At 38.9% G+C, this 24331-nt stretch overlaps 1 protein-coding gene across 1 annotated transcript in view; it reads right to left on the reverse strand.

Annotated features, from left to right (window-relative positions):
- FAM19A1 (family with sequence similarity 19 member A1, C-C motif chemokine like) overlaps positions 1–20823 on the reverse strand; it is a 518748-nt gene extending 497925 nt beyond the window's left edge. The window contains exons 1-2 of the mRNA XM_005695754.2: positions 20336–20823; positions 18307–18427 (exon numbers count right to left, since the gene is read on the reverse strand). Coding sequence (XP_005695811.1) covers positions 18307–18424 — 118 coding nt within the window. The 5' untranslated portion in view covers positions 18425–18427; positions 20336–20823. The remainder of the gene's footprint in view (positions 1–18306; positions 18428–20335) is intronic.

A 24331-nucleotide genomic window follows, 5' to 3' on the forward strand; every position in this document is an offset into this window, starting at 1 on the left:
CTCTAAGAGGTAGGAAGTTAGAGACTGAAGCCACGCTTAACAGGATTAAACCTGATATGTGTCGTCTTCCTGAACCATCCATGGGAAATGCCGCTTGGTAATGACATTTGTGACAGAAGTGTTGATGGACCAATCTAGTCTTCCTAATTTTTTCTTCTCTTCCTGTAGACACATGTTGGTGAATTACAGCTTTGTCTGCTCATCCACACACAGTTTTGTAGCTAATAAGAAAAACACCCTGTCTGTTAAATAACAGCTCCCAGGAAGCCTGACTCTTCCTAAAACAACTTTTTGTCAGCTGAGGCCACTATGGATTATAAGAGCACCTAATTAAAGGAGGGAAGAGAGGAAAAATGTTACCACACTCCTAGGGTATGAAAATAAGTCATTTAGCACCTACAATTGCAATGCGCTATGCTATCACTGTTTTCCCTAGCTTCATTAATTTTTTGTCTTCCAAAGTCAGCATCTGTCCTTACAGCCTTTCTCTCCTGCCTTCATCAGAGCATTTATATGCATTAATCCATGATAAATGGGTACATATGATCCATAACTGATTTCTCTGCCTGCCAACTAGGAACAGATACAGTTTTGAAAAAGGAAATAGCAAGACTAAAAAATAACTAGGATAATATAAAAATAATATTTTCTTACTAAATATGCTTTATAAATGTTTCGTCTAAAGCAAACAGCAGCCTCCCAGATGGTAGAGTAATGAATGCTTTGACTTTTTGGTCACTGGCAACAATTCTTAAAACAGAGGTCAGTTCACACATTGTGTGTGCTTGGGTGTGCTAAGCCGCTTTAGTCGTGTTTGACTCTTTGCAACCCTATGGACTGTAGCCCGCCAGGCTCCTCTGAGATGGACACTTCACAGATTCAGTTCAGTCACTCAGTCGTGTCCGACTCTTTGAGACCCCACGAACCAAAACATGCCAGGCCTCCTTGTCCATCACCAACTCCTGGAGTCCACCCAAACCCATGTCCATCGAGTCGGTGATGCCATCCAACCATCTCATCCTCTGTCGTCCCCTTCTCCTCCTGCCCTCAATCTTTCCCAGCATCAGGGTCTTTTCAAATGAGTCAGCTCTTCACATCAGGTGGCCAAAGTATTGGAGTTTCAGCCTCAACATCAGTCCTTCCAATGAACACCCAGGACTGATCTCCTTTAGGATGGACTGGTTGGTTCTCCTCGCAGTCCAAGGGACTCTCAAGAGTCTTCTCCAACACCACAGTTCAAAAGCAACTATTAGGCTCACACAAATGAGAGGGTAGAGGGAGGGAAGGAGAGAGAGTGAGCAAGCGAGTGCTTTAGGTGTTTGCTATGGGAAAGGACTCAGTGGATAAGACTGCATGGTCTCTGATGGCCCCAGAGGTTTGCTTCACATTCACTTACACGGGGAGTTGGGCCCTGTGACACCCATTTGTTCAAAAGTCAGCTATGTGAAAACAGAACAAAACAAAACTGTAGGCTTGGTGTCACATTGCATCTGGTTTTGTTTTGCTTTTTTAGATTAACTAACTGGATTATCATCTTTATAGACTGAGTAACTGAAATGTCTAGAGCCTTATCCAAATACTAAAATAAGCTGCTGCTGCTGCTGCTTAGTCACTTCAGTCGTGTCCGACTCTGTGCGACCCCATAGACGGCAGCCCACCAGGCTCCCCCATCCCTGGGATTCTCCAGGCAAGAACACTGGAGTGGGTTGCCATTTCCTTCTCCAGTGCATGAAAGTGAAAAGTGAAAGTGAAGTTACTCAGTCGCGTCTGACTCTTCGCGACCCCATGGACTGCAGCCTACCAGGCTCCTCCGTCCATGGGATTTTCCAGGCAAGAGTACTGGAGTGGGGTGCCATTGCCTTCTCCGACTAAAATAAGCAGAGATATCTAAACTTGGATATCTAAGAATGAAAGGGCACTGTAACAAAGAAAATATTTCCTAGTCATTAAGGCATTTCACAGTTACCATGAAGGCTCTTCACTAGATATTTCCTGTTATTTGCCTTCTGGGAACATGATAGGGTTGTACTCTCTGGCTTTTTGCCATTGGGTTGAGCCATATGACCAGATCTGGCCCGCGAGTGGTGACATGCATCACTTCCAAACTGAAGCATTTATTTTTAATGTTACCTCAAATTCTCTCCTCTTTTCTGCCATGATGACTGGCAGATGCTGCTCCTAATTCTGGATTAACCATAGCACAGACCACAGTCTCCAGCCAACCCCAGAGGACAGTACCATAAGCAAGAAATAACTTCTGTGCTTTAAGCAATTGAAATTTGGAGCTGATTGGTCATCATAGCATCTTGTAGCCTCTTCTGAAACACATTCATTTCCTTCTTAATTCTGTCCATCACAACTAAAGCTAATGATGCTGGTAGAGGCAAATAATTTTAGTGTTATAGACATGAAGAGCATGGGATCTAGAACTAGATAAACCCAGTTTAAATCATAGCTTCACCACCTATTGGCTGTGTACTTTGAGCAAGTTATTCAAACTCTTTGAACCCTATTTCCTTCATTGGTAGAAAGAAGAGAACAAGAGTAGCTGCCTTCAGTGGTAAGTATAAGGGTTAATGAAAAAATATGGAATTCTTAGCACACTGCCAGGCACATGGTACTTAGTAAAACTGTATATATATCTCAGACAAGGAGGAGGAGTGCTAATTTAGCTTTTCCCTTCCAAAGTCAGCATATACTCTTTGTCTCCTATTATGTTCAAAACATTTAGATGTTTTAAAACATGACAAAGAAGTGCCCTTTCCATGATCTTCTGATCTTCTTTAGAGTTTTTTCATGCATCTTCTTTTCTGACTCCAGATGTTCATAATGCTATTATCTTTGCCTGCCTGGAATTCTTTGTTGTCCAAACTACATCTGTAACTCTTGGTCTCACCTTTTCCACTTTTTTAGGTCTCACTTAAAGCATCTTTTTCACAGAAGACTTGACCCAGATCGTAGACCTTCCCCCCACCAAATATTCCCTCAAAGGAAGGAAGAAGAGATGAATAGAAGGTCTTGGAACTCCTGAGGATTCATAGTAGGACAACAGGGATGTCTGTTTTGGCAGAAACCCCACTTTATCTATCTAATACTGGATATAAAATTATAAATGTTATGTGAAGCTTCCACTTCCAAATGTTCTATTATAATAACAACTTTCTCAAATTAGCATTTTTATATTGCTTTCTGTTGATGAATAATACCATACCCATGAGAAAGAACTTTACCCCAGATCTTATTCACACAAATAAGTACATCAATAGAGCTTTCTGCCTACAATAATAATAAACTACCCTTAGTTGTTTTCAACAATTTAATTAAATACAATTAACTCTAGTTTGTTTTGGCAACCTATTAATGTCACTATTGAATATAAATAGGCTCATGAAAAGAGTATAATAAATCCTTTACACTACTGTAAAATTACTCTGATGCTCAGCTTGCCAGAAATACTTAACAGCATTTTTGAAGTATGTTAATGAGACAGTAAAAAAGAGATAAAGTTTTATCAAGTAACTCGTCAAGACTTCTATAAGGCTTTGACCTCTTCAGTAGAGAGCTCTTGGATACGTTGGATATGGTTCTTAAGAGACTCTTAAACAGTAATTGCAAATTTATCATCATCTTATAATATATTTAATCCATGCTTCTAACTGCATAGGCTATTCTTTTATGTTAATTCAAATTCCCTGGAGTCTTAAAACATAAGAAACTGACCACTGGCACTTTATTTTGTGTTGCTGCTTTTGCTAAGGCTCAAAATGTTAGACACCATGCTACTTAAGCAATCCTTAATACACAAAGAAATCATTTTGCATTCAAAGTAGAAAATATGGGTAACACATAATAATACACAAAAATGGTACCCTGGGATGAAAACTGTGGATGTTTAGCTACTAATGTGCAAATCAGTATACACCTGGGTTACTTCCTTTAGCAGTTGGGTCTTATGATGAAGAGGTGATGGGTTATTGGAAGGACAACACTATAAATGGAAAAAGAAACAACTGAGGAAATATGGATAAATAGTATAAGATTTCAGTTGACTAGTGGCTCTTTTAATAGGGTTTTAATACAATTATAACCCATTCTGAGAATCACAAAGAACTAATGCTGACTTTTAGACCATTTCTTGTTAATGAAATATTGGCCAGATGTTTTAATTAATTAACCAAACTTCCCTATTATTTGACATCATACAGACTCTACCAAACTTATGGATTAGAGCACCTTCTTCAGTAATTACCTACACAACCTGCTATTGAAAGGAAGTATACTGTGAGTATTAACCTGGTCATAATGACTTAGAACTAATGGCTAACCATTATGTATTCCAGAGTAGAGACTAGCTCTAAAATCCCTATCTTTTGACTGTTCTGAGTACATGAATTTTATTCTCAGAATTCTCAGATGTATTCATAAAGTGAGTCAAATAAGCCTAAGTTATAAAATTTCTATATGCATCATCTTATAGAATAAAATATTATGGGTATACATGTTAGTATAAAGCAGTCCTTCTATACCATCTTTGCTGTGACATTCATAAATTTACATAACAATATAGTGAGATGCCTTGTTCTAGACAAGTACTATATGGCAGATATAGAAAGGATACCTTCTCTATTCCTTACATAAGTCAGCAAGGTGGAAATTTTATAAACAGGAATCCCCATTTCATGAGTGAGGCAGGGAGAATTAGAATGTCTAGTCCACACTTGGAGCTAGTAGTGATAGACTTAGGATGAGAACTCCTGGTTTGATTAGGATACCAAGCTACTCCAATTCCTACAGCTTCTTTGGCCAAGGATCCCAGGCAGCAAAAAGGGTAAGATCAGGTAAAAAACCTGCAAGCAAGTCAGCTCTTTATCTCATTCCCAAAGATGTACACAGTTGCTACATAAATGGGGTTAAACTGTCTTGCTGCAGGTACCATCCTAAATATTTTACATGTTTATGCTTATTTATATCATTATTTTAAATGAATAATATATCCCATCTTGATGGGGACTTCAATTACATATAAGAACAGCATAGCTCAAGAATGGACAACTGTCTTACCTCAAAATTAAACAAGAAAGTCCAGGTAAGAAACTTTGTACAGTATTTGACACTGTAGGTGCTGAATGATGATGGTTGTGGGGGTGGTGGTTATGGTTGTTTTTGAAAGCATCCCTTCCTCTTTTAACAGCTCATGATTGGAACACAGTGCTTGGAAGGATTCAGAGATTGAATCTAGGTGAAAATACAGAGTGTCATAATTGATTAGCAATCATATGTGCAATGTATGGTTATAGGAAGAGTTGACTGCATTTCAGGAATTAGCCACCACTAGCCATGGGGACATTTTCAAACAAACAAAAGGGTTTGTTTTGATGGTGAAAGGAATTTGAAAGGGAAACTTCAGGTCTGATTGTGTAAGCAATTTCTACCAAAAATGTTATTGAGTTATGAATCTGGCAAGTTTTATTTGAAAGATAGCAAATTCTATATTTTAGCAAAAAGATACTGCTGCAAATGATCAAACCACTTACCAGAAAGGTCAGCCCACTTTACAATATTCTAGATAATTTATAAAGTCTCAACATGATAAATGCCAAAAAATCTTATCAAGAAGTTAAACTGCATTTAGGCAGAATTCTCCACTGTGAATGATTTATAACTTCATTTTAAGTAAAACAGAAAATCTACACTAAGACTGAGTCTAATAAATGTAGATTCATCTTATGCTGCTTCTTCCTCTGCTGGAGCACAAGCAAAGGGCCTCCAGAGTCTAAAAATCAAAACAAAACATTATAAGACCATAGCCCTATAAAAAAAAATACTTGAAAATGAGGTCCTGTTAATGCAACAAGCAAAGAAAGCATGCTCTCAGTCAGGCCTGTATGCAAAGAAATATGAACACTAAAGTTCTATTGAGCACAGGAAATTAAAATTACAGCATGATGTAGCCAAGCCTAAGACACAGAGCCTATTAATACAGCACAGTGCCCCACAACATAGAAATTTATTTTGTAATTATATTAAACCAAGACTAACTTGCTGATATTCTAAAAGTAGTACTTGGTTGTGATGGAAAGAGCACCGGAGTGAAAGACAAGATATAACCTAAGTTTCCCTCTCAGCTTTTAATTATTAGCCATACTTTGGGGCTTCCCTGGTAGCTCAGCTGGTAAAGAATCTGCCTGCAATGCAGGAGGCCTGGGTTCGATCCCTGGGTTGGGAAGATCCCCTGTAGGGGGGCATGGTAACCCATTCCAGTATTCTTGCCTGGAGAATCCTAGAGGAGCCTGGCAGGCTACAGTCTATGGGGTTGCAAAGAGTTGGACATGACTGAGCGATTAAGCACAGCACAGAACCATGGGCCAGATGGGGCTTTCCTGGGTTGGTAAGATCCCATGGAAGAGGGCATGGCAACCCATTCCAGTATTCTTTCCTGGAGAATCCCCATGGACAGAGGAGCTTGGCAGGCTACAGTCTATGGGGTCACAAAGGGTTGGAAATGACTGAGTGATTAATCACACGCACATGGGCCAGACACCCAGCCAGGGATCCCCAGACTGCTCGGTTCCCTACCCACACAGAAATGGTGATCCAATCAGGAAAGGCAACATTAAACCAGTGATTATAGTAAAGAGGCATTGCTATAACTATTGAGGAAATGTAGTTTTCTGAACCTAGTAGGCAGTTCATAAACATTTGTTGAATAATGCATTAAATTTGTTGTCCATTAAAAATAAGATTATTATCCTTAGGTTTTGACATAAGAGATTGTAGTTTACTCTAATGTAACAACCAGACTTTAAAAATCAGCAGAAGTAGCATATTTTGTCTTGTATTATTAAATGACTTGCTTTCCACATAGACTCAAACTGTGGATGCTGGGGCTTCTTTCTTCCATTTAACTAGCTGTTCATCTGTGATCATCAGTGTACATTGACAAGGCAACCTTTAGATTATAAAACAATAACAACAACAAAATCTGGCTTTCCCTTTATCTGCAATAATATGAAGTTCTCCAACTAGTTTAGGGCCTATAGACCTTGAGGTCGCAGTCCTACCTTACCCCCTTACCTTCCGCTAAGACTTTACTTGCTCTGTTTCCTCTGGTTCAGTGTGGTACCCTTGATCTTTCCCACTAGCTGACTTCCTACCCAATATTCAAACCCAACACAAAATCCAGCTTTCTATGAGGGCTTCTCAAATCCTCTCTGTTCAGAATGAAGTGCTTCATGCTTTATGATCAAGCACCTAATTGACTAGAGCTCCTACGACAAGCAGCTTGTGTCCCTGACATAGAATAAGAGAAGAATGGGGAAAGTAATAAAAAATTTCTGGGTTAAATAAAAAGAAAGTTCTGCAAATATTAGAAGCTGACAGAATGACTAAAGATCCACTACCTTACACCATCACTACTAGACGTGTGTGGCTATTTATATTTGCTTTAACCACACTTTGGATCTTTTTATTTTTTATGAACTGTTTTGTGGCATGCATTTTTGGATAGGAGAGGAATTCTAAAGATGGTCAATGAACCAGCAGGGACGGTCAAAAACTCTCAACTTGCTTGTGTCAATCAATTAGTATGTGGTGTCCAGAGAAGGACTGAAAAAGATTCTGAAATCACATCTAGGCTCTGTGGGAACAATCACTGTGATTGATTCTTTGGCCTGTGATAGATAGAGGGTTGGAGATTGGCAGCGTGTATGCCATAAATCTGCTTTTTCTTCTAAACAATCCTGGGAGTAACTGTCAAAAATGCTGCCCTATAAATGTTCACCCAGTGACCTACTTTCTCAAACACATGTCCAGTCCATGGCATCTTGCATTTTCATCAGATAAAAAGTGTAAGAAGCTACAAAAACAATTCGACTTAACAAGACCTCATCTGGGAAGCTTCCAAGTAGCCTCTTCTCCTGTCTTATATCTTATCATTTTATCTCAGAAAAAAAATGATTTTATTATTTTATTTTTTGCTTTGTCATATAGTTTTTAATTCAGAGTTCCAGTAGGTCTGGCCTCTAGATACAATTTCTTCAAAGAACAGCGGTGTTCAAATTTTCCTAATCTCAACACCCTGCGGAGGTGCAATATTCAATTTCTACCTGTTTCCACTTCCAGTGGGAAAATACTTGGGTAATAAATACTTGGAAAGATGCATTTATGAACCACTCATTATTTTGGTAAACTAAGATGAACCTATTAATATGCTAGTATATTATGAAACAATGCCTTACAGACATAAAAATAACCCCAAAAATGTTTCTTCTCGAGAATTTATGTTGCGTAGGTTCACAGGCAATATATAAAATGTTACTAAACTAGTGTCACCATACAGATAGGTTTTGACAGTGATACAAACACATGTTTTACAATAAACATATCAATGAATCATTTCTAACCACAACCGAAGAATGTTTCAAAGTCTAATCCTTAGCAAATTTAAACCCCCAAGTATGCAGATATGCATTATTATAGACTATAGGATTAATGAAACAACCCGCAGCAAACTTAATTGATAATGATGAAACTGAAGCAACACCAATTTATAATTAAAAAGCAAGGACCACAGCAATGGAAAATCACTAACAACTCAAACAACACTCAAGATCCAGTGATAACAAATTATCCTTCCCCAAATTGCATGAGTTCTAATTATTTGCATGCAGGCACTTGGCAATGTTTCCCAGAGGCAGCAGCCAGTTTTCTTAGTAGAATACTGAATTAAGGAAGCTCAGTAAACCTTAGTTACATGTCATTTGGGAAGAATGATAACTCAGCCAGTGTATTAATAAGTAGCCTCTGTTCATATACAAAATGAATGTACATAAAATCTTAAATCATTTGCCTAAAAGAACAACAACAAGAAAAAACAAACAAACACCTTGGGTTTCAAGATAAATTTATAATCCGCTAGTGGACTGCAGACTAGATTTTGAGAACTTTAATAAATAAAGGATTTTACATAGGCATCATTATGCTGTCTGATGCCTCCCTCTGTTTTATTACATTTACAGATTACTCTTTCTGCTTAGCTTTAATCTAAAGTTAAGTTAATTGACTTTTAGCTAAGATTCAAATGAGACCTCTGCTTAGGCCACTGGCTTCATAATACAAATGCTCTCTGTGCGTCAGACCCCCTAGTGATAGTAGTTTACTGTGTATAAAAGGCTCAGAGACACACAGCATTTTAACATGTTGAATTTAACTCAAAATAGAACTCATCCACGGGCATAATTTTAAAGCAGGCCAAAACAAAACAGATCTGCATTGAGATTCCCCTTTTGGCCCTGCTGCCTTCACCTCTCTCCACTGTGCTCGCATAAATTCATTAGGAATCACAAAACGTTGGAGCCGGAGATAATCTTGTCTGAGGTCACCCACTGACAGCTTGCAAGTGGGATATAGCCCTGAGTCAAGTTTTGTTTGGCCCACTTGACATTTAAAAGATAAGGAACTTACACATAAAATTCTAGGTTTCTGACTTGCCTTGAAATATGGGATGATCGGGTCACATTGAGCCCGTCTCAAGTGTGGCGAAGTCTGCTGTGCCCTCTAGATGTGCATACGCTCTTAAGCTGCCACAGTTCTCAGCATTCTGTAATATCTGGCCTCCAGGCTGATCCAATTATTTCTGTTAACTACCTGGTCTGTGAAGCTATTTGCCTTCTCCATCTATGAAATCATCCAGAAAGTTTTCAAATAGCTTTAGCAGAAGGCTTTTTAAATATACAAAGGTGATTTTGTACTGCTTCTTGCTCTATCAAATGGATAAAGGCAATGAATCAGTTCCTTGGGCCGCTTAAAGCTTTCTTATTTGGCAGGATATACTTTACTATTTGTGGAATGCATGGATCACCTCCTCGGAGTGACTAGGAGCAATATTAAAACGGTTGATTCCTCCCAACCTTCTAATCTGGAGCTTTGCAACTGATAACAGAAGTGAGATGCTGAAAGCTCCAGTGTCCTACTCCTACTCTGGCTCTTTCCTCAACACCAGTAGGTATAAGAGAAGGTGTAAAGTGGTGCTTCCCACCAATATGTACATTTTTTAAGGATATAAAACTCTTGCCTAGTTGCTCAGCAAATATTGATTAAATACCTACATAGTATTTAATCTAGGGATAGGATGAACTGCTGGCCTCCTGTCAATTTCAGGAGCATTGAAATCCTTCCCCCCGCCCCTCCCACCACCATCACCACCACCCCCCCTTCGCCCCCGACTCCCCTGCGCTGTGCGGTAATTCATCTAAATCTGGAAGCTGACATTTATTCACTTCAAAGCATGTGACTCAAGAGGTCCATTCTTCACCCACACAAGGGGGAAATTGGAAAACCCCTTTAGATATACACAGACTCAGCTTGTATTTAGTCTTAGTTATAAAGGAGATACATCTCCAAGTGAAGGTCTAGTAAGGGCATGGTAACAGTAAACACAGGTAATTTCATCAATAGAAGATGGCCTTTGCTGAGGATGTAGAAAGTCTTCTTCCCTTTTAGACTGAGGGGAAAGCTTGATTGGATTCCTGCCCTGCAAGGAGAAAGGATATGCTTAAGGGGTAGGCAGATCACTCTGATGTCTATCTTCTGAAAGAAAGGTGCTGTGATATATCATTTTTCTTTTCTTTCTCTGGACATTTATTATATAAATTTGGGGAAAGAGAAAGAAACAGCAGGCCGAGAAGTTTCCCTAAATACTTTGAGGACATTATCTTTGGGAATCCACTTAGTTTATACAAATTGTTAGCAAAATAACTCTTCTTCTTCTATTTATCCCAAATAAATTATAAACTGCTGGTCTGGTGTTATTTTTTCCCTTCTGCAAAGATAAAGTGAATACTTTTTTCTTGATATCAAAAGACTTGAAAGCAAAAGTCCTTTTCCTATTTGCTAAGTGAAGTTTCCTTTTCAGACCCTCAAGAGCACACCTATAATATTTTCTAATCTATAGGAAAAAGTAAACTCATGCTGTGACTGAAAACCTTAGGGATTTGACTTTTTACTACATCTATAAGTATGTTCTTTGGACCATTTTGATTAATGTACTATAATATTAGTGTTAGTCACTCAATCGTGTCTGACTCTTTGCAACTCCATGGACTGGTAGCCCACCAGGCTCCTCTGTCCATGGAATTCTCCAGGCAAGAATACTGGAGTGGGTAGCCATTCCCTTCTCAAGGGATCGATCCAGGAATCGAACCCTGGTCCTGCATTGCAGGCAGATTCTTTACCATCTGAGCCATGGCTTTTGATTAATGTTAAATATTGAATAGAGTCAAATATCTACCCAAAGATACTGCAGAGATACACGCACCAACACATGCATATGTTACAGTGACAATTTAGTGTTTATACCACTCTCCATTACAAACACACATATAGACACACATGTACCCACCGTATGCACACAAACACTCACACATAAGTAGGAAAAAATGAAGGAGAGTTTGATTCCACCAGAACAGTCATTCCTTCTTCTTTAATAATCTAACATATATTTTCTGAGTACCTACTATATGCCAAGTTCCTTACTAGAAATGAAAGATAAAAAGATGACTGTTACATGATTCCAGGATTATCTAGGCCTATACGTCTCAATGCATGTGATATGACTAGGCACTGTAGATGTTTTCCAAATTAAAAAAAAAAAAAGTTTGGAAAATTTTAAACACATCAGCAAACCTTTTCAGAATTTTCATACACTCACATACACTGCAAATCTCCAAGAGAAAGACACATCATACAGTGTTTCCGCAGCAGTTAATAGTTTTTCTCCAAAGAGCATCTTGAGGGGACAGTGTTTTCGAACTGGGAAATGTTAATCTGTATATTTTATTGGATTAAGGCTCTTAGAAGGAAAAGGGCCTAATGATACTTTTGAAACCTACATTTGCTTCTTTTTCCTTAAACTGGGAAGGAACATTGATGTATTTTTATGTTAATCATTGAATTCTCTATAGCTAAGATTTTAAGCTTTTCATTAAAGATCATTACACACCCATCCTAGAAATGAATTTGAAAAATTTTTCAAAATTAAAGGAAATAAAAAGTCAAGTCAATCCAATCCTCCCATCAGGTTTAACTAACAATGTATAAAGAATGTTTTTATCTTTTCTGATATTTTTTACGCATGTACAAACAAATATTTTCTCCAAACTATTTTGCTCCTATGGACAGAGGAGCCTGGCAGGCTATGGTCGATGGAGTTACAAGGAGTCAGACATGAGTGAGGTGCCTAAGCATGCACGCACATCCCTTTTGATAGAGATGGAAACTTCCTTTAATTTTTTGCCATCAAAATTACTGTTTCAGTGACTAAACCTTAAACATACATCTTTTTAAACCTGTCCGATCATTTTCTTAGTATAAGCATCTAGAAATGGAATTGTGTCAGGACTTCCACATTTTACATTTTGGAAACCACTGCAGATTGTTGTTGTTGTTGTTGTTGTTGTTTTAATGATGTACCAATTTTTATACCCAAGCTTTGAATTTTTACACAGACTTCAAAATTGGAAGATTTTTAAAAAGCAGTTTTCATTTTAAATGAACTTTAAAGAGATGAACAACTGAAGACTACTGTTCATTAATGCCAGTTCTAAATATGTGTTTGCACTGTTGTATAAAACTAAGGCCATAGGCTTGAGGTCATAAGTAACAGTACTTAGACTGCATTGTAGTAATTCTTTTATAAATTCATGGGGATGCCAGAAAATCTTTATTTGCATCTTTACCTGATTTTGATTTTGAAAAGAAAGTGTGAAAGTGAAAGTTTTAATCATTCAGTCATGTCCGACTCTTTGTGACCCCTATAACCTGCTAGGCTCCTCTGTCCATGGAATTCTCCAAGCAACAATACTGGAATGGGAAGCCATTGCCTCCTCCAGGGAATCTTCCTGACCCTGGGATTGAACCCGGGTCTCCTCCATCGCAGGTGGATTCTTTATCATCTGAGCCACCATCAAATGCTCATGCCTGCACTTTGATTCTGGGATGAGGTCAATATCATCAAACACATGATCGATGGATTATCACCAGCACCAGTTACACCAAATAACAACCTGTCTGCTCCAGTCCTTAGGCCAATTCACTACACTTAGCCATCTAGAATTGATACACATTCTAAATATCTAATATACAACCACTGTTGTTTTCACTATTTCTTTTATACTACAATCATAAAACAACCCTTTATCGTAAGGAAACTTGGTATTCTAATACATATTCCATAAGCAGCTTTCAATAAAGTAATATATAACAGTAAGGTAAAAATAAGTATAAGGTATACAAGAACGCTTTCCAATCTTTACAAAAACACTCACTTTAAAATGGATGGTAATGTTCAGTATGTAATAAGTCACAAACAAATACCTCTAAGTACAGTTTGCTTTATAAAGCTTTAAATCAAACCAAGTATAAGTTACACAGACAATTCTCTTCAGTGTCATCTTTTTATACTTCCATACACCCTTGTCAATAAAATAGCAGTGACGTGAGAATAAATGATTCATAAGGCATTTACAACTTCTTGTCTCATGTAATTTATCTTTATAATTTTAAATTGCTAAAGAATCCCAAAGATCTTTTCTCACTAAAGTATTTTGAAATCATCCATATTTTATTAAATTTCAAGGACAACCCCTCACACCCACACCATGTACCCTCACACTTGAAATTAAGTAACCATTAAAATTGCTATCATAATCTTATGCCCATAAGAGGAAAACATAATCCTATATCAGAAAGTTACGTTTAGCAAACCACTCATCTTTTTTCACCTGTCACATAATAACTGGTGATTATAAAGAATTGAAGCTGTTTATTTTAATTTCTGGAAACAATGAAATACCACTCTGAGTTTTCATTGTTCAGTCTGTCTTTTTAAAATTAAATGTCCTTCTTCTAGCTTTACTGTACATATTTTTTAAAAAGGCATGAGTATTCTTCAAGTTATCACACTAATTTCCTACATCATTCCCAAAATAAAAAACTTGATTTAGCCAAATATTAAATTATTGATATTACAAATCTGTTAATCTATAGCACATTTTACTTATTTGTGTAATTTTACAATTCACTTTCATTTGATTGACTGTTTTAATCTGCCTTAACTAGTGAGTCACTGAAAACAAATGGTGCATTCCTAATACTATAAATATGAAAAATAGGAAGCACTTTGGGACTGCAGGGGAATACATTAAATTCAGTCCGTTTTCTAGTTAACATATTCTCATTCTGTTTGTGTAGAAACAGCATTGAAAAGACAGATCACAAATTCACGACCTCACAGAAACAAGGTCCTAATACTATGGGCTGACAGCAGAAATTGGCCCAAATCTCTAACCATTTCCCGTAAAGGACTCCGGCTACCTGGCGCCATCCAGGTACGGCATAGTTTGAATGAGGGGAACATCCAGTTTCACTCATCTGTCAGTGGAGTGGATTATTTCTTGAGAGATTGAGATTGGCTGCTTGGGATCAGAGCACTATCCATCTTACAGTGTAGGAGATGATGGTGAAGCTACCTATAAGAGCCTGCAGAGAGGGGGACCAGACCATTCTTAAGCAGACGAGGAGGCAACTGTAAAGCCTTCACTCCATCCAGGGCTCTGAGTGAAAGATGTGTCATTTTTCACATTTCCCAGACACTTGATATGCACATGGTGTCTGCCAGCTCCTACTTTATGAAAGAGGCAATTTTTCAAGCTTAGGCAAATGTGGCAAAGCTCAGAGTCTGCTGGTGTCTCATTTTTTCTCATCATGTCACTTGTTTTAACCGATTTGAGAAAATGAGATTATGTTTTTGCTTTTTGCTCATTTATCCAGCTATTTATTTATTTATTTGCTCATTGAAGGAGGGGATTGTCACAGATAACTGGCCCTGATTTCTCTCTTGTTTTCATACACATTTCATTAGTGTCCCTGAAGATTTAAGACCCATGAAGGGAAACATCACAACTCTCATCACAGGAAGCATACATTTTCCCTTAAAATCAAGGCTGAAGATTGCATTAAAGGAGATTGTATTTCTTACTGAAATAATGTAGAATATTGCTGTGTCCAAGATCTATGACTTTAATCTTTGCAGCTATTGTTGAAAACCCAAGAAAGTTGAATAAACCTAATACATAGAAACATTGGACTTAAATATTATTTTCATCTTTCTGCATCTAGAAGGGAGTATTTATAGTTTCTTCATTTCATCAAAGAATCTGAAATAGGTCTCAAACGTATAAGTACTTGGGGTTGAAATTGGTTTCAGTGCTGCAGTTTCTTGGAGTATTCGAGGTACAGATGAACCATGAACTGATGATAATAAGCAATTACTAAGAGTAAACAATGAAAAAAATACTGAATTTAATTGCAGAGAGAACCTATGATGTGTTTCCCAGTTTAAAATTATTGTATTTTGATAACAAGCCCCACAAAGACATAACTTTACTTGTTACATAGCCACAACCCTTCACCAAAAATAATCTAATATATTAATCAATTAATTGAGAGACAGTCTATGTGAAAACTCATTGGAAACTGTGCCATATTTCTTGACTGTATGCATAGGGCACAAAATAAGACAGGTGGAATTTGGTGGTATATTCTAGCCAGGTATCACACAGTTAAAATTAACAGCAAGAGTAAAAACAATATTGTTATCAGTAAGGATAATTAGCTGTGTGAATAGCAAGACGTCGCTAATTCAACATCTGCGACACGCACGTTTGTAGTCTATTAAGTGGTGAAAGTGTGTTAGTTGCGCACTTTCTGACTCTTTGTGACCTCAATGACTGCAGCCCGCCAGGCCCTCTGCCCATGAAATTCTCCAGGCGAGAATACTGGAGTGGGTACCCATTCTCTTCTCCAGGGTATCTTCCCCACTCATGAGGCCAACCCTGGTCTCCTACATTGCAGGCGGATTCTTTACCATCTGAGCCACCAGGGAAGCCCCAGGATGTCAGTAATTCCTGATATTTCTGAAGAGTTTTATAGTTTATAAAGTACTTTTCTGAAGATTAGTTTATTTACACTCCCTACAATACCCCTAAATGAGAAATTGGGCCCAGAGAAGAAAAGTGACTTGCCCAGGGTCATGTCGCTAATGTTAAGTGACAGATGACAAGACTCAGACATGACTGAGCACACCTGTGAGCACTTACACGCACACGTGTGCACACACACACATGCACGCGCACTGATGGTCTGGCCTGAGTTCTGTCATCCCCACAAGCCACCCCTCACCAGTTCTGCCATAGACACCTTTCAGAATGCACTTCAAATGAGTCCCTGTATTGACATAACTGGAAAGTTTTCTTGAATTACATGAAGGTTCTCACAAAGCTTCAAAAAGGCTACATGGCAAAATTGTTCTCTGCTCTTTGAGGCATTATTTCCTCTTTGGGAAACAGGCTCTTGGAGATGAAATCAGATCGAAGTCTCCAATGATAGATATTAGCTTTGTGAACTTAAGTCACCCAGACCCTCAGAACTTCAGTCTCCTGAGCAACACGGTGGGAAATCACACCTACCTGAATAAGAATTAAGCCAAGCAACGTGAATTAACCTTCAGATCCTGTCTAAAACACTCACATTAGCTGTTTCTGTTATGCATGCTTATCGTTAAGTATTATCATGACTAGAAATTTCTCACGTTATTTGTATGACTATGTAACAACTCAAAGACTTTTTTTTTTTTTTTTGCCCCGGAGCAGATTGGTCATCTACTGATTGGAGGTAACCTGGGGATTCCAAGATCCACGTTTGTTTTTCCTCCAACTCCGGACTGATGCCTCGGACTCTGGCAGTGGTAGATCCAGTCTCAGAATACACGTGGAGCAGAAATACCAGCGCGCAGCATCCGCAAAGCCGTTTCCATACCCACCTGCAGGGGCACCAACGCCCCCTCGCCATCCCTCCCCGACCCAGGGCGTGGAGAAAGGGCAACTGGAGCCCAGAGGCAACCCCGGGCCTCTGCCTCAAGCTAAGGCCCCGCCAAACCCCTCTTCTCGGGGCGGCCCAAGTTGCAGCATTCAGCAGGCTGGTGCGCTCGCCCGCAGCCCGCACAGGAGAACCTGGGCGGCAGCAGCGCTCTTTCGATCCCGCCCCCAGCCAGGAAGCAGAGCCCAGGAAAGCAGCAAGCAGCGCCCTGGGAGGCGTTGCTGGAAGACAGTGTCGAAGAGCCCAGGATGGGTGCCCAGGCCGGCTGCAGAGGCAGGGAAAGGCAAAGGCATAGACGCTGGACCACGCAGCTGCAGGAAGCCGGGCGGATGGGAAAAAGCCAGAGAGGGACTTGGAAGGGAAGGAGTGTGTGCGGAAAGCTGGCAGCGCTAGAGAACCAAGGATCCGGAGGTTGAGCGCGCAACTGGTCCCCAGAGCCCGGACCTGGCTATCGGATGCGGGGCGGGGGAGGGAAGGGGTGCGCTGAAGGTGGAGGAATAAGTGCAAGGGCTGAAGCTAAGCCGAAAATGGAAGGCAGCCTTTCCGAGAACCAGGACGGGTGAGGACAGTCGAGCTGAGGGAATAGTAATGAGAAAGCTGGAGCGGCGAAGGAGAGAAAAATACAGATTGAAGAGTGAGACCATGGAAATATACTCTGAAAAGAAAAACGAACAAAGAAAAATGCATCTGGAACTTAAAATTCGATATGGGGGCGGGGGGAGGGAAGTCACGCTAGAGAGAACTTGTCCCAGATACTGCCAAGAGAGATAGGGAAAAAAAAATAAAAGGCACCAAGCATACCTGAAGAACAGAAAGTGAAGGAGAGGAGAAAAGAGAGGAGACAAACCAGACAAGAAACAGTAAGTTGCTGTTTAATTTTTTTTCATTGACAAACTACTTCCAAAGTTAATTTCGGCACTAACATGCGCACAAAATCCTTAGCCACATACACACCAAAATTATGGTATCTATGCTTCAGACAAATGCAGCCCAGGATCATGGACACACTTTCTCAGTTGCAAATATCGTATTTTGCCTCTTTGAAAATTTTTCAAGTCTTGAAAGTTATCCCACCTTTTGCAGAATATTTCACTATTGGCCAAGGTATCCACAAACAAAAGACTTCTACTTTATGCACCAAGGGATGGTGGGACTCCTAGACAGAATCACATTTTCCGAAGTTATTGGAAATACATCCACGGCATTTCAGTATCCCCCACACTCCCCGTAGCATCCAGCCAACAGTAAGTCTTGGAATTCCGAGGCAAGCTGCCCACACTGTAGCACTTTCTGTCACTTGCCTTCAACCATCTGTTAGAAGACCACAGTGAGGCTGGAGATTGGAGGCTACTGTGGAGCCAGCCTCCGACTTACCTGGTCGGTGCAGGTGATGCTGCTGAAAAGTGTGCTGAAGGGATCCATGGCAGAGCAGCACCGCGCAAGCACTTATCCACAAATACAGGACCCAGGACATCGCAGAGACCATTGCCATTCTCTAAAGAGAACATTAGAAAGGAAGAATTACCCCCGGCTTTGAGCCCCCAGCTCTGTCAGTCCCACTGATGAGAGAAGGGGTGTCTCAGACGTCATGTCCCTTTGCTACTTTGCTGGCTAGAATTAATGACCTGGCAGAGGTCATGGCATAAAGTGGGATTGAGAGAAATCACTCTCCATGAGATCATGAATCCATTTTTGAAATTCTGCAAAACCAAACTCTTAGGATAGCTGAAATACAGAAATAAAGTTTTTGACTATCTGTTAGGCAGTTTGAAACACTATACCCTGACTAAATATCCTCTTTTACACAATTATCTTTAAGCTATAGTTATTCCAGGCATTGAAAGGCTGCATGCCCCTGTTCATTCTAACTTCATTGCAAGTCTGACATAAGCCTGGAAGGAAAGAGTGGATTTTTTTTTTTCAATTCTACAGTCATGAATTTTTAATTCCAGTGCTGTCTTCTAAACTAAGAAATCATTTCTCAGAGGCATGTTGTAATATCCTGAAAGAACTGGTGTTTGGGGCTGGACTTAAATCAGAAGGAATTGTCTTCAGCCAAAATGAGTTTCAGATACAAGATCTAAGATCTATGCATCTCTCCTAAAGCAAACCATAATTTACAATATTGCTTTGCCTCCTAAGATCTTATTGTGGCATTTGTTGAGTGTTGATGAATATGCATATACAGGTGGTATACGTATTTATGGACGAACATCCACCTTTTCTCAGGCGCTGAAACTTTGACAGTCTTCTCAGCACCTATGAGAATCTTAGGAGGTACAAAAGCTCAACTGCGCTACATATTGTCCAATTTCTCAAACAACACCTTATGCTGCATTTCATATTTGCCAAATTAATCAAACTTGAAGCATCGTCCTTACTCAGCCAGTGATACGGAAGCATTTTCTATATAAGAATCCAGTTAAGTGTATGCTTTTCTCTTAGAGCTTTGGACCCAAGATTGTTTCTTTTTTTTCATCTTTCCACTGTCAGATCAAGTATTTAAACTCTACATTTAAAACCTTCTAGTGACCTCCCAGTGTGGCTTCTTTATTCGTGGAAATTGGCCCTCTTTCAAAATCTGTGATGTTCAGTAAGCAAAATATATACATTATACCTCTGTGTGTGTGTATGTATACAGACAAAATACAAGATAATTTGTGGGTTTTAGGAGAGACTTAGTCTTTAAGAAGGGTTTTAAAATTATAATAGACAAATGGTGACAACCATAATTAAGTGCAAAGTAGGAAAACATTATGTTCAACAGCATGATGCCTTTCATGCCCTGGTCTGTGATTCACATGGACCATTCACTTTATAATTAGTTTCAAAGCCCAGTGTTTACTTTTGTGTATAACAGATTTAGCCTCATTGTCTTCAGAACTATCAGTGTACCATAGATGCATTCTCTTCAGATAAAAGCAACACCCCACCTATGAATTCTGAAATGAATGCATCTGGGTGCCTGCAAATTATAGAAAGGCAAAATAGAGCGGATGGTGGCATGCAAAGACTTAGTGAATTTCAGTTAAAATGTACTAGGAATTCATCTAAACTTGAAAAAACCCTACCAGGATAAAAACTTAACAGTTTTTCAATGACTGCTTTCTCTTCTTCACCTATATAAACCTTAGCAGTCAAAATTGCTGTGGTTTGACATTTGCAATATTTTCCTTCTTTTTATTTTTATTTTTTGTCATTTAACTTTCTTTAATTCTTAACATTACTTCTAAGGCTCCTGCAAATAGCTCTCTTTGCTCACTCTCTTAGCAAGAGGTGATCTCTATGTTAATAGGTGTTTCCCCCCAAAATAATGCATTCAGCCTTACATAGGTCTCTAGACCTGACTAAATAGACTTCAAATCTGCTTTCTGAATCTTAAATCCTTAAAGAGGCTTCTTACCTGAAAAATCCAGCCAAGAGCAGAGTACTCTATTAGTGTTCATTGGAAAGCTCTAACACTTTCTAAAATCCATCTGTGCCACAATTGGAGATTTTTTTAAAAAAAAGAGCTTCCCAATAATCTTCTTTATCAGGATTAAAAAATATATATATGTTTTTCTCTTCCGATGTTACTTCCACAGTAAAGAAGACATTGGGTTCATTCAGACTGTATTGTCAGAAAAGGAACCAAGGTTTGAGGGCTGGAAACCTTGTCATTTTCACCTTTAAATCATCTCCTGGCGTCACCTCTGCCAGACGAGACCTTTGAAATGATGGTGAGATAATGTGCAGTTTCCTGATGAGAATCAGTTTATAGTTAATGACGGACCATCCCCACTCCAGAGCATTCAGGGCAGAGTAAGGCAGCAAAATGTAGGAGCAGGGCTGCTATACGGCGCTGTAAGTAGCAATAGTCTCTTTCAATACATCCCTCCTCTGTAAAGTATCACATGTCTTAAAGTGACATTACCCTCTATTACAGCTACAGTGAATTGTAATACCTGCCCACTAACTATTGAACAACTCAAGCAGCACTTTAACACTGTATTGCCCAGTACTTTCTGTTAGAGATTTTACTGATACTGTTCATTTACCAAAAGAAGAAAGAGGGAAGGAGAAACAAAAGAAAAAAGCATTCTGCAAAATACTGATAGTGTTAATGGGTGTTAGATTTCTAACAGCAAATGGGAAAGTGAAAAATATAAGCTATTTCTTACCTTTTAAGGTTCTTTTAACCAGTAAGTTAACCCAAAATATTGTTGAGTTTATACAAATTTAAGTCTGTCAATTATTTCAGCAGCTAAATGTGGGAACATGATCTACCTAGACTACAGAATAGATGTTTATAGGAGTAAGCCTAAAACAAACCTTCTGAGTTTTTTTAAAACATGTTTAATACATAGAAATACATCATTTTCAGCATTGAAGAGTGGGTTTTGACAAAGAAATATGCTCAAGACATTTTATAAAAATTTCATTCAAATAATATGCTGGGGTGGGAAGAGGAAACACTCAAAAGTTCAAAATTTTGTTTCCAGTGCTAGGGTTTAGACACTTTCTTCTTTGAAAATATAGATATGATGGTACCTACAGATAAATGATGCGTATGAAGTGACCTAGTTTTCACTTACAGATTGCACTGACAATGATTCACTCAAATAAATCAATCAGTTATCCAGTTATAAAGCACCTACTATGTGTTAGATGCTCGGGAACAAGGGGGAAAATAACATTGATGTGATTGCCACTGTCATACATCATACTGTATAGTCTTTATTTTTTTATTTTTTTTCAAAATTAAGGTAGTTCTTATGATATTCTGGCTTCAACAACCTCTTCAAGTGCCTCAGAGTACTCTCTGGGCTTTCACAGTCATTATAAAGAAAGTTTGATGTTGCAGTGCATCTTCAGAAGCTATCCTTCTCTCTCTCCATTTACACAAAGTGAGACACTGAGACACCCTTCAAACACATCACTCTTCATCCCTGGTCCTGCACAGAATAGCTTGGACCCTAACATCTGTTTATTAAAGCTCATCATTAAGCAAATTTCAAGATAACAGTAAATACAAATCTTAGAGTGAACGTTAAGTCGAGTGCCAAAGTTCTAGGTGTGATTCTGTATTTCATTTCTATGGTTCATTATTGTTGAGTTGGTGAATATATATAGTAAGCTCATACCATTCAATCTCAAGACAAAAGTGATTAAAACTACAGTAGCAGTTGTTGTTTGGTCGCTAAGTCGTGTCTGACTCTTTTGCGACTCTGTGGATTGCAGCTCACCAAGTTCCTCTGTCCATGAAGTTTTCCAGGTAAGAATATAAGAATGGGTTGACATTTTCTTCTCTGCAGGATCTTCCTGACTCAGGGATCAGACTGGCATCTCCTGCCTTGACAGGCAGATTCTTTATTGCTGAATCACCAAGGGAAGCCCACAGTAGCAGTAGGTAAGGTGTATTTAAACCCTCACCATGTGCTGATGCTACTCCAAAGTATGTTGTTTATAAGGTGTAATTTAATCCTTTTTACCAACCCCATAAGATAAATATCATTATTATTTTCTTCATTTCATGAATGGGGAACCAGAGAGTGAATAGGGAGATTAAGAAACTTACTCAAGGTATTATAGCTGCTAACTGATAGGGCAGACCCCAACAATCTGGGTCAAGAGCCCATCTCCTAAACACTAGGATTAAATACTTCATAGAAAAAAAAACAAAAAAACCTACCCTCCAAAATTAGCCGTTATATTTTCTTATTTCTTTACAATTAATACAGTCTTCAAAAATTATTATATATTCATTCAAGACTTACATGCTGAGTATATTCCAGGCACTTGAAGTGTAGAAATATGAAAGGCAGTGTTTACCTCATGGCTTTTTGTTTTGTTTTTGCTATGCTAGTGTGTGCGAGTCTGACTCTTAGCAGCCTTATGGACTGCAGCCCATCAGGCTCCTCTGTTCTTGGGATTCTCTAGGCAAGAATGCTAGAATGGGTTCCCATACCCTCCTCCAGGGACTCTTCTCAACCCAGGGATCAAACCCACATCTCTTATGTCTCCTCCATTGGCAGGCATGTTCTTCACCACTAGCACCACCTGGGAAGACTTTACTATGATAATGCATTAAAATTAGAAGGAAAGGGCTTCCCTTGTGGCTCAGCTGGTAAAGAATCTGCCTAGAATGTGAGAGACCTGGGTTCAATTCCTAGGTTGGGACGATCCCCTGGAGAAGGGAAAGACTACCCACTCCAGTATTCTGGCCTGGAGAATTCCAAGGGAGTCGCAAAGAGTTGGACATGACTCAGCAACTTTTACTTTTCACATTTGCTAATAAAGGCTACCATTTTGAAAACTGTACATTTTATTTTTCATTTCTAGGGATTAGACTAAGGTTCAACATCATTTCTTATCTATGATTCAGTTTAATAAACTTGAAATACATACTAATGGATTATGTTCAAGGCACTCAGATAGGCATTGTTAGAATTTTTTAAAAAGACTGGAATAATGACTTTCCCTTTCAATCTTAAGTGGCTTCTATATTTGCATATGATGGAACAAGAATGTCAGACTAGCTCCATTTTCTTTTCTAAATACCCTGTCCATTGTATTGCTGCCAATGATCATTTTCCCTAATAATATAAGCATCAACAAATATTGACACTTAAGGCAATTTAGTCCATTCTCCCAACACAAAGCAAAGTCATTCTCACGCCTTTCAAAGAAGCCTTTCCACCTTTGGCCATCAAAGGACTTCATCACCTGATCACTTTCTTGTTGGGGGGGCCATAATGTTTTGGCCAATGAGGTGTCAACCAGACTGATGGTATCTTTTTAAGGCTGAAGGACTGTTGAAGCAACACTTTTCAGATTGCTCTTTGCCTCTGGAACAGGACCCATCTTCCTGGATCCTTGAGAGACTGTAAAGAGCAGAGGTCCTCATCTTCACCTTGCCACTCACAACAGATATAGATAGTAATAAGAAATATTGTGTTCTTTAAGCAATTGAGATTTGGGGGCTATTTGTTACTGCAATATAACCTAGTCTGTCCTGACTGATACTTTAACCTATATCAATCATGTATTACTTGAATTATGTTCCATTTACTTCCCTAAGCTATAGCAGAATATATACATCAGGCCCAGTTCATGTCTTCACAGAGTTCCATGGTATAGAAACCCATTGGAGATTTTTGATCAGAGCAGTATAAATCCAAAGCATTGATTATTGCAGCCAGTATCCCTTCAGATTCTCATAAACCAGGAGTTATAAACTGAACATTCACATGCCCATGGCCAGGCTGGCTCCGTTATACAAGCATGATATTGCAAACGGCAAAGGTCTACTGCACCACTGCTATAGCCCTTCCAGTTGCAGGACTTTAAGATACCTACTCAGTGGGGCCAAACTCCTAAAGATATAATTTCAAATACAGTATCTATGTGTATGTACATT

This window comes from Capra hircus, chromosome 22 (genome assembly GCF_001704415.2).
Source record: "Capra hircus breed San Clemente chromosome 22, ASM170441v1, whole genome shotgun sequence".
Taxonomy (NCBI): Eukaryota; Metazoa; Chordata; class Mammalia; order Artiodactyla; family Bovidae; genus Capra; species Capra hircus.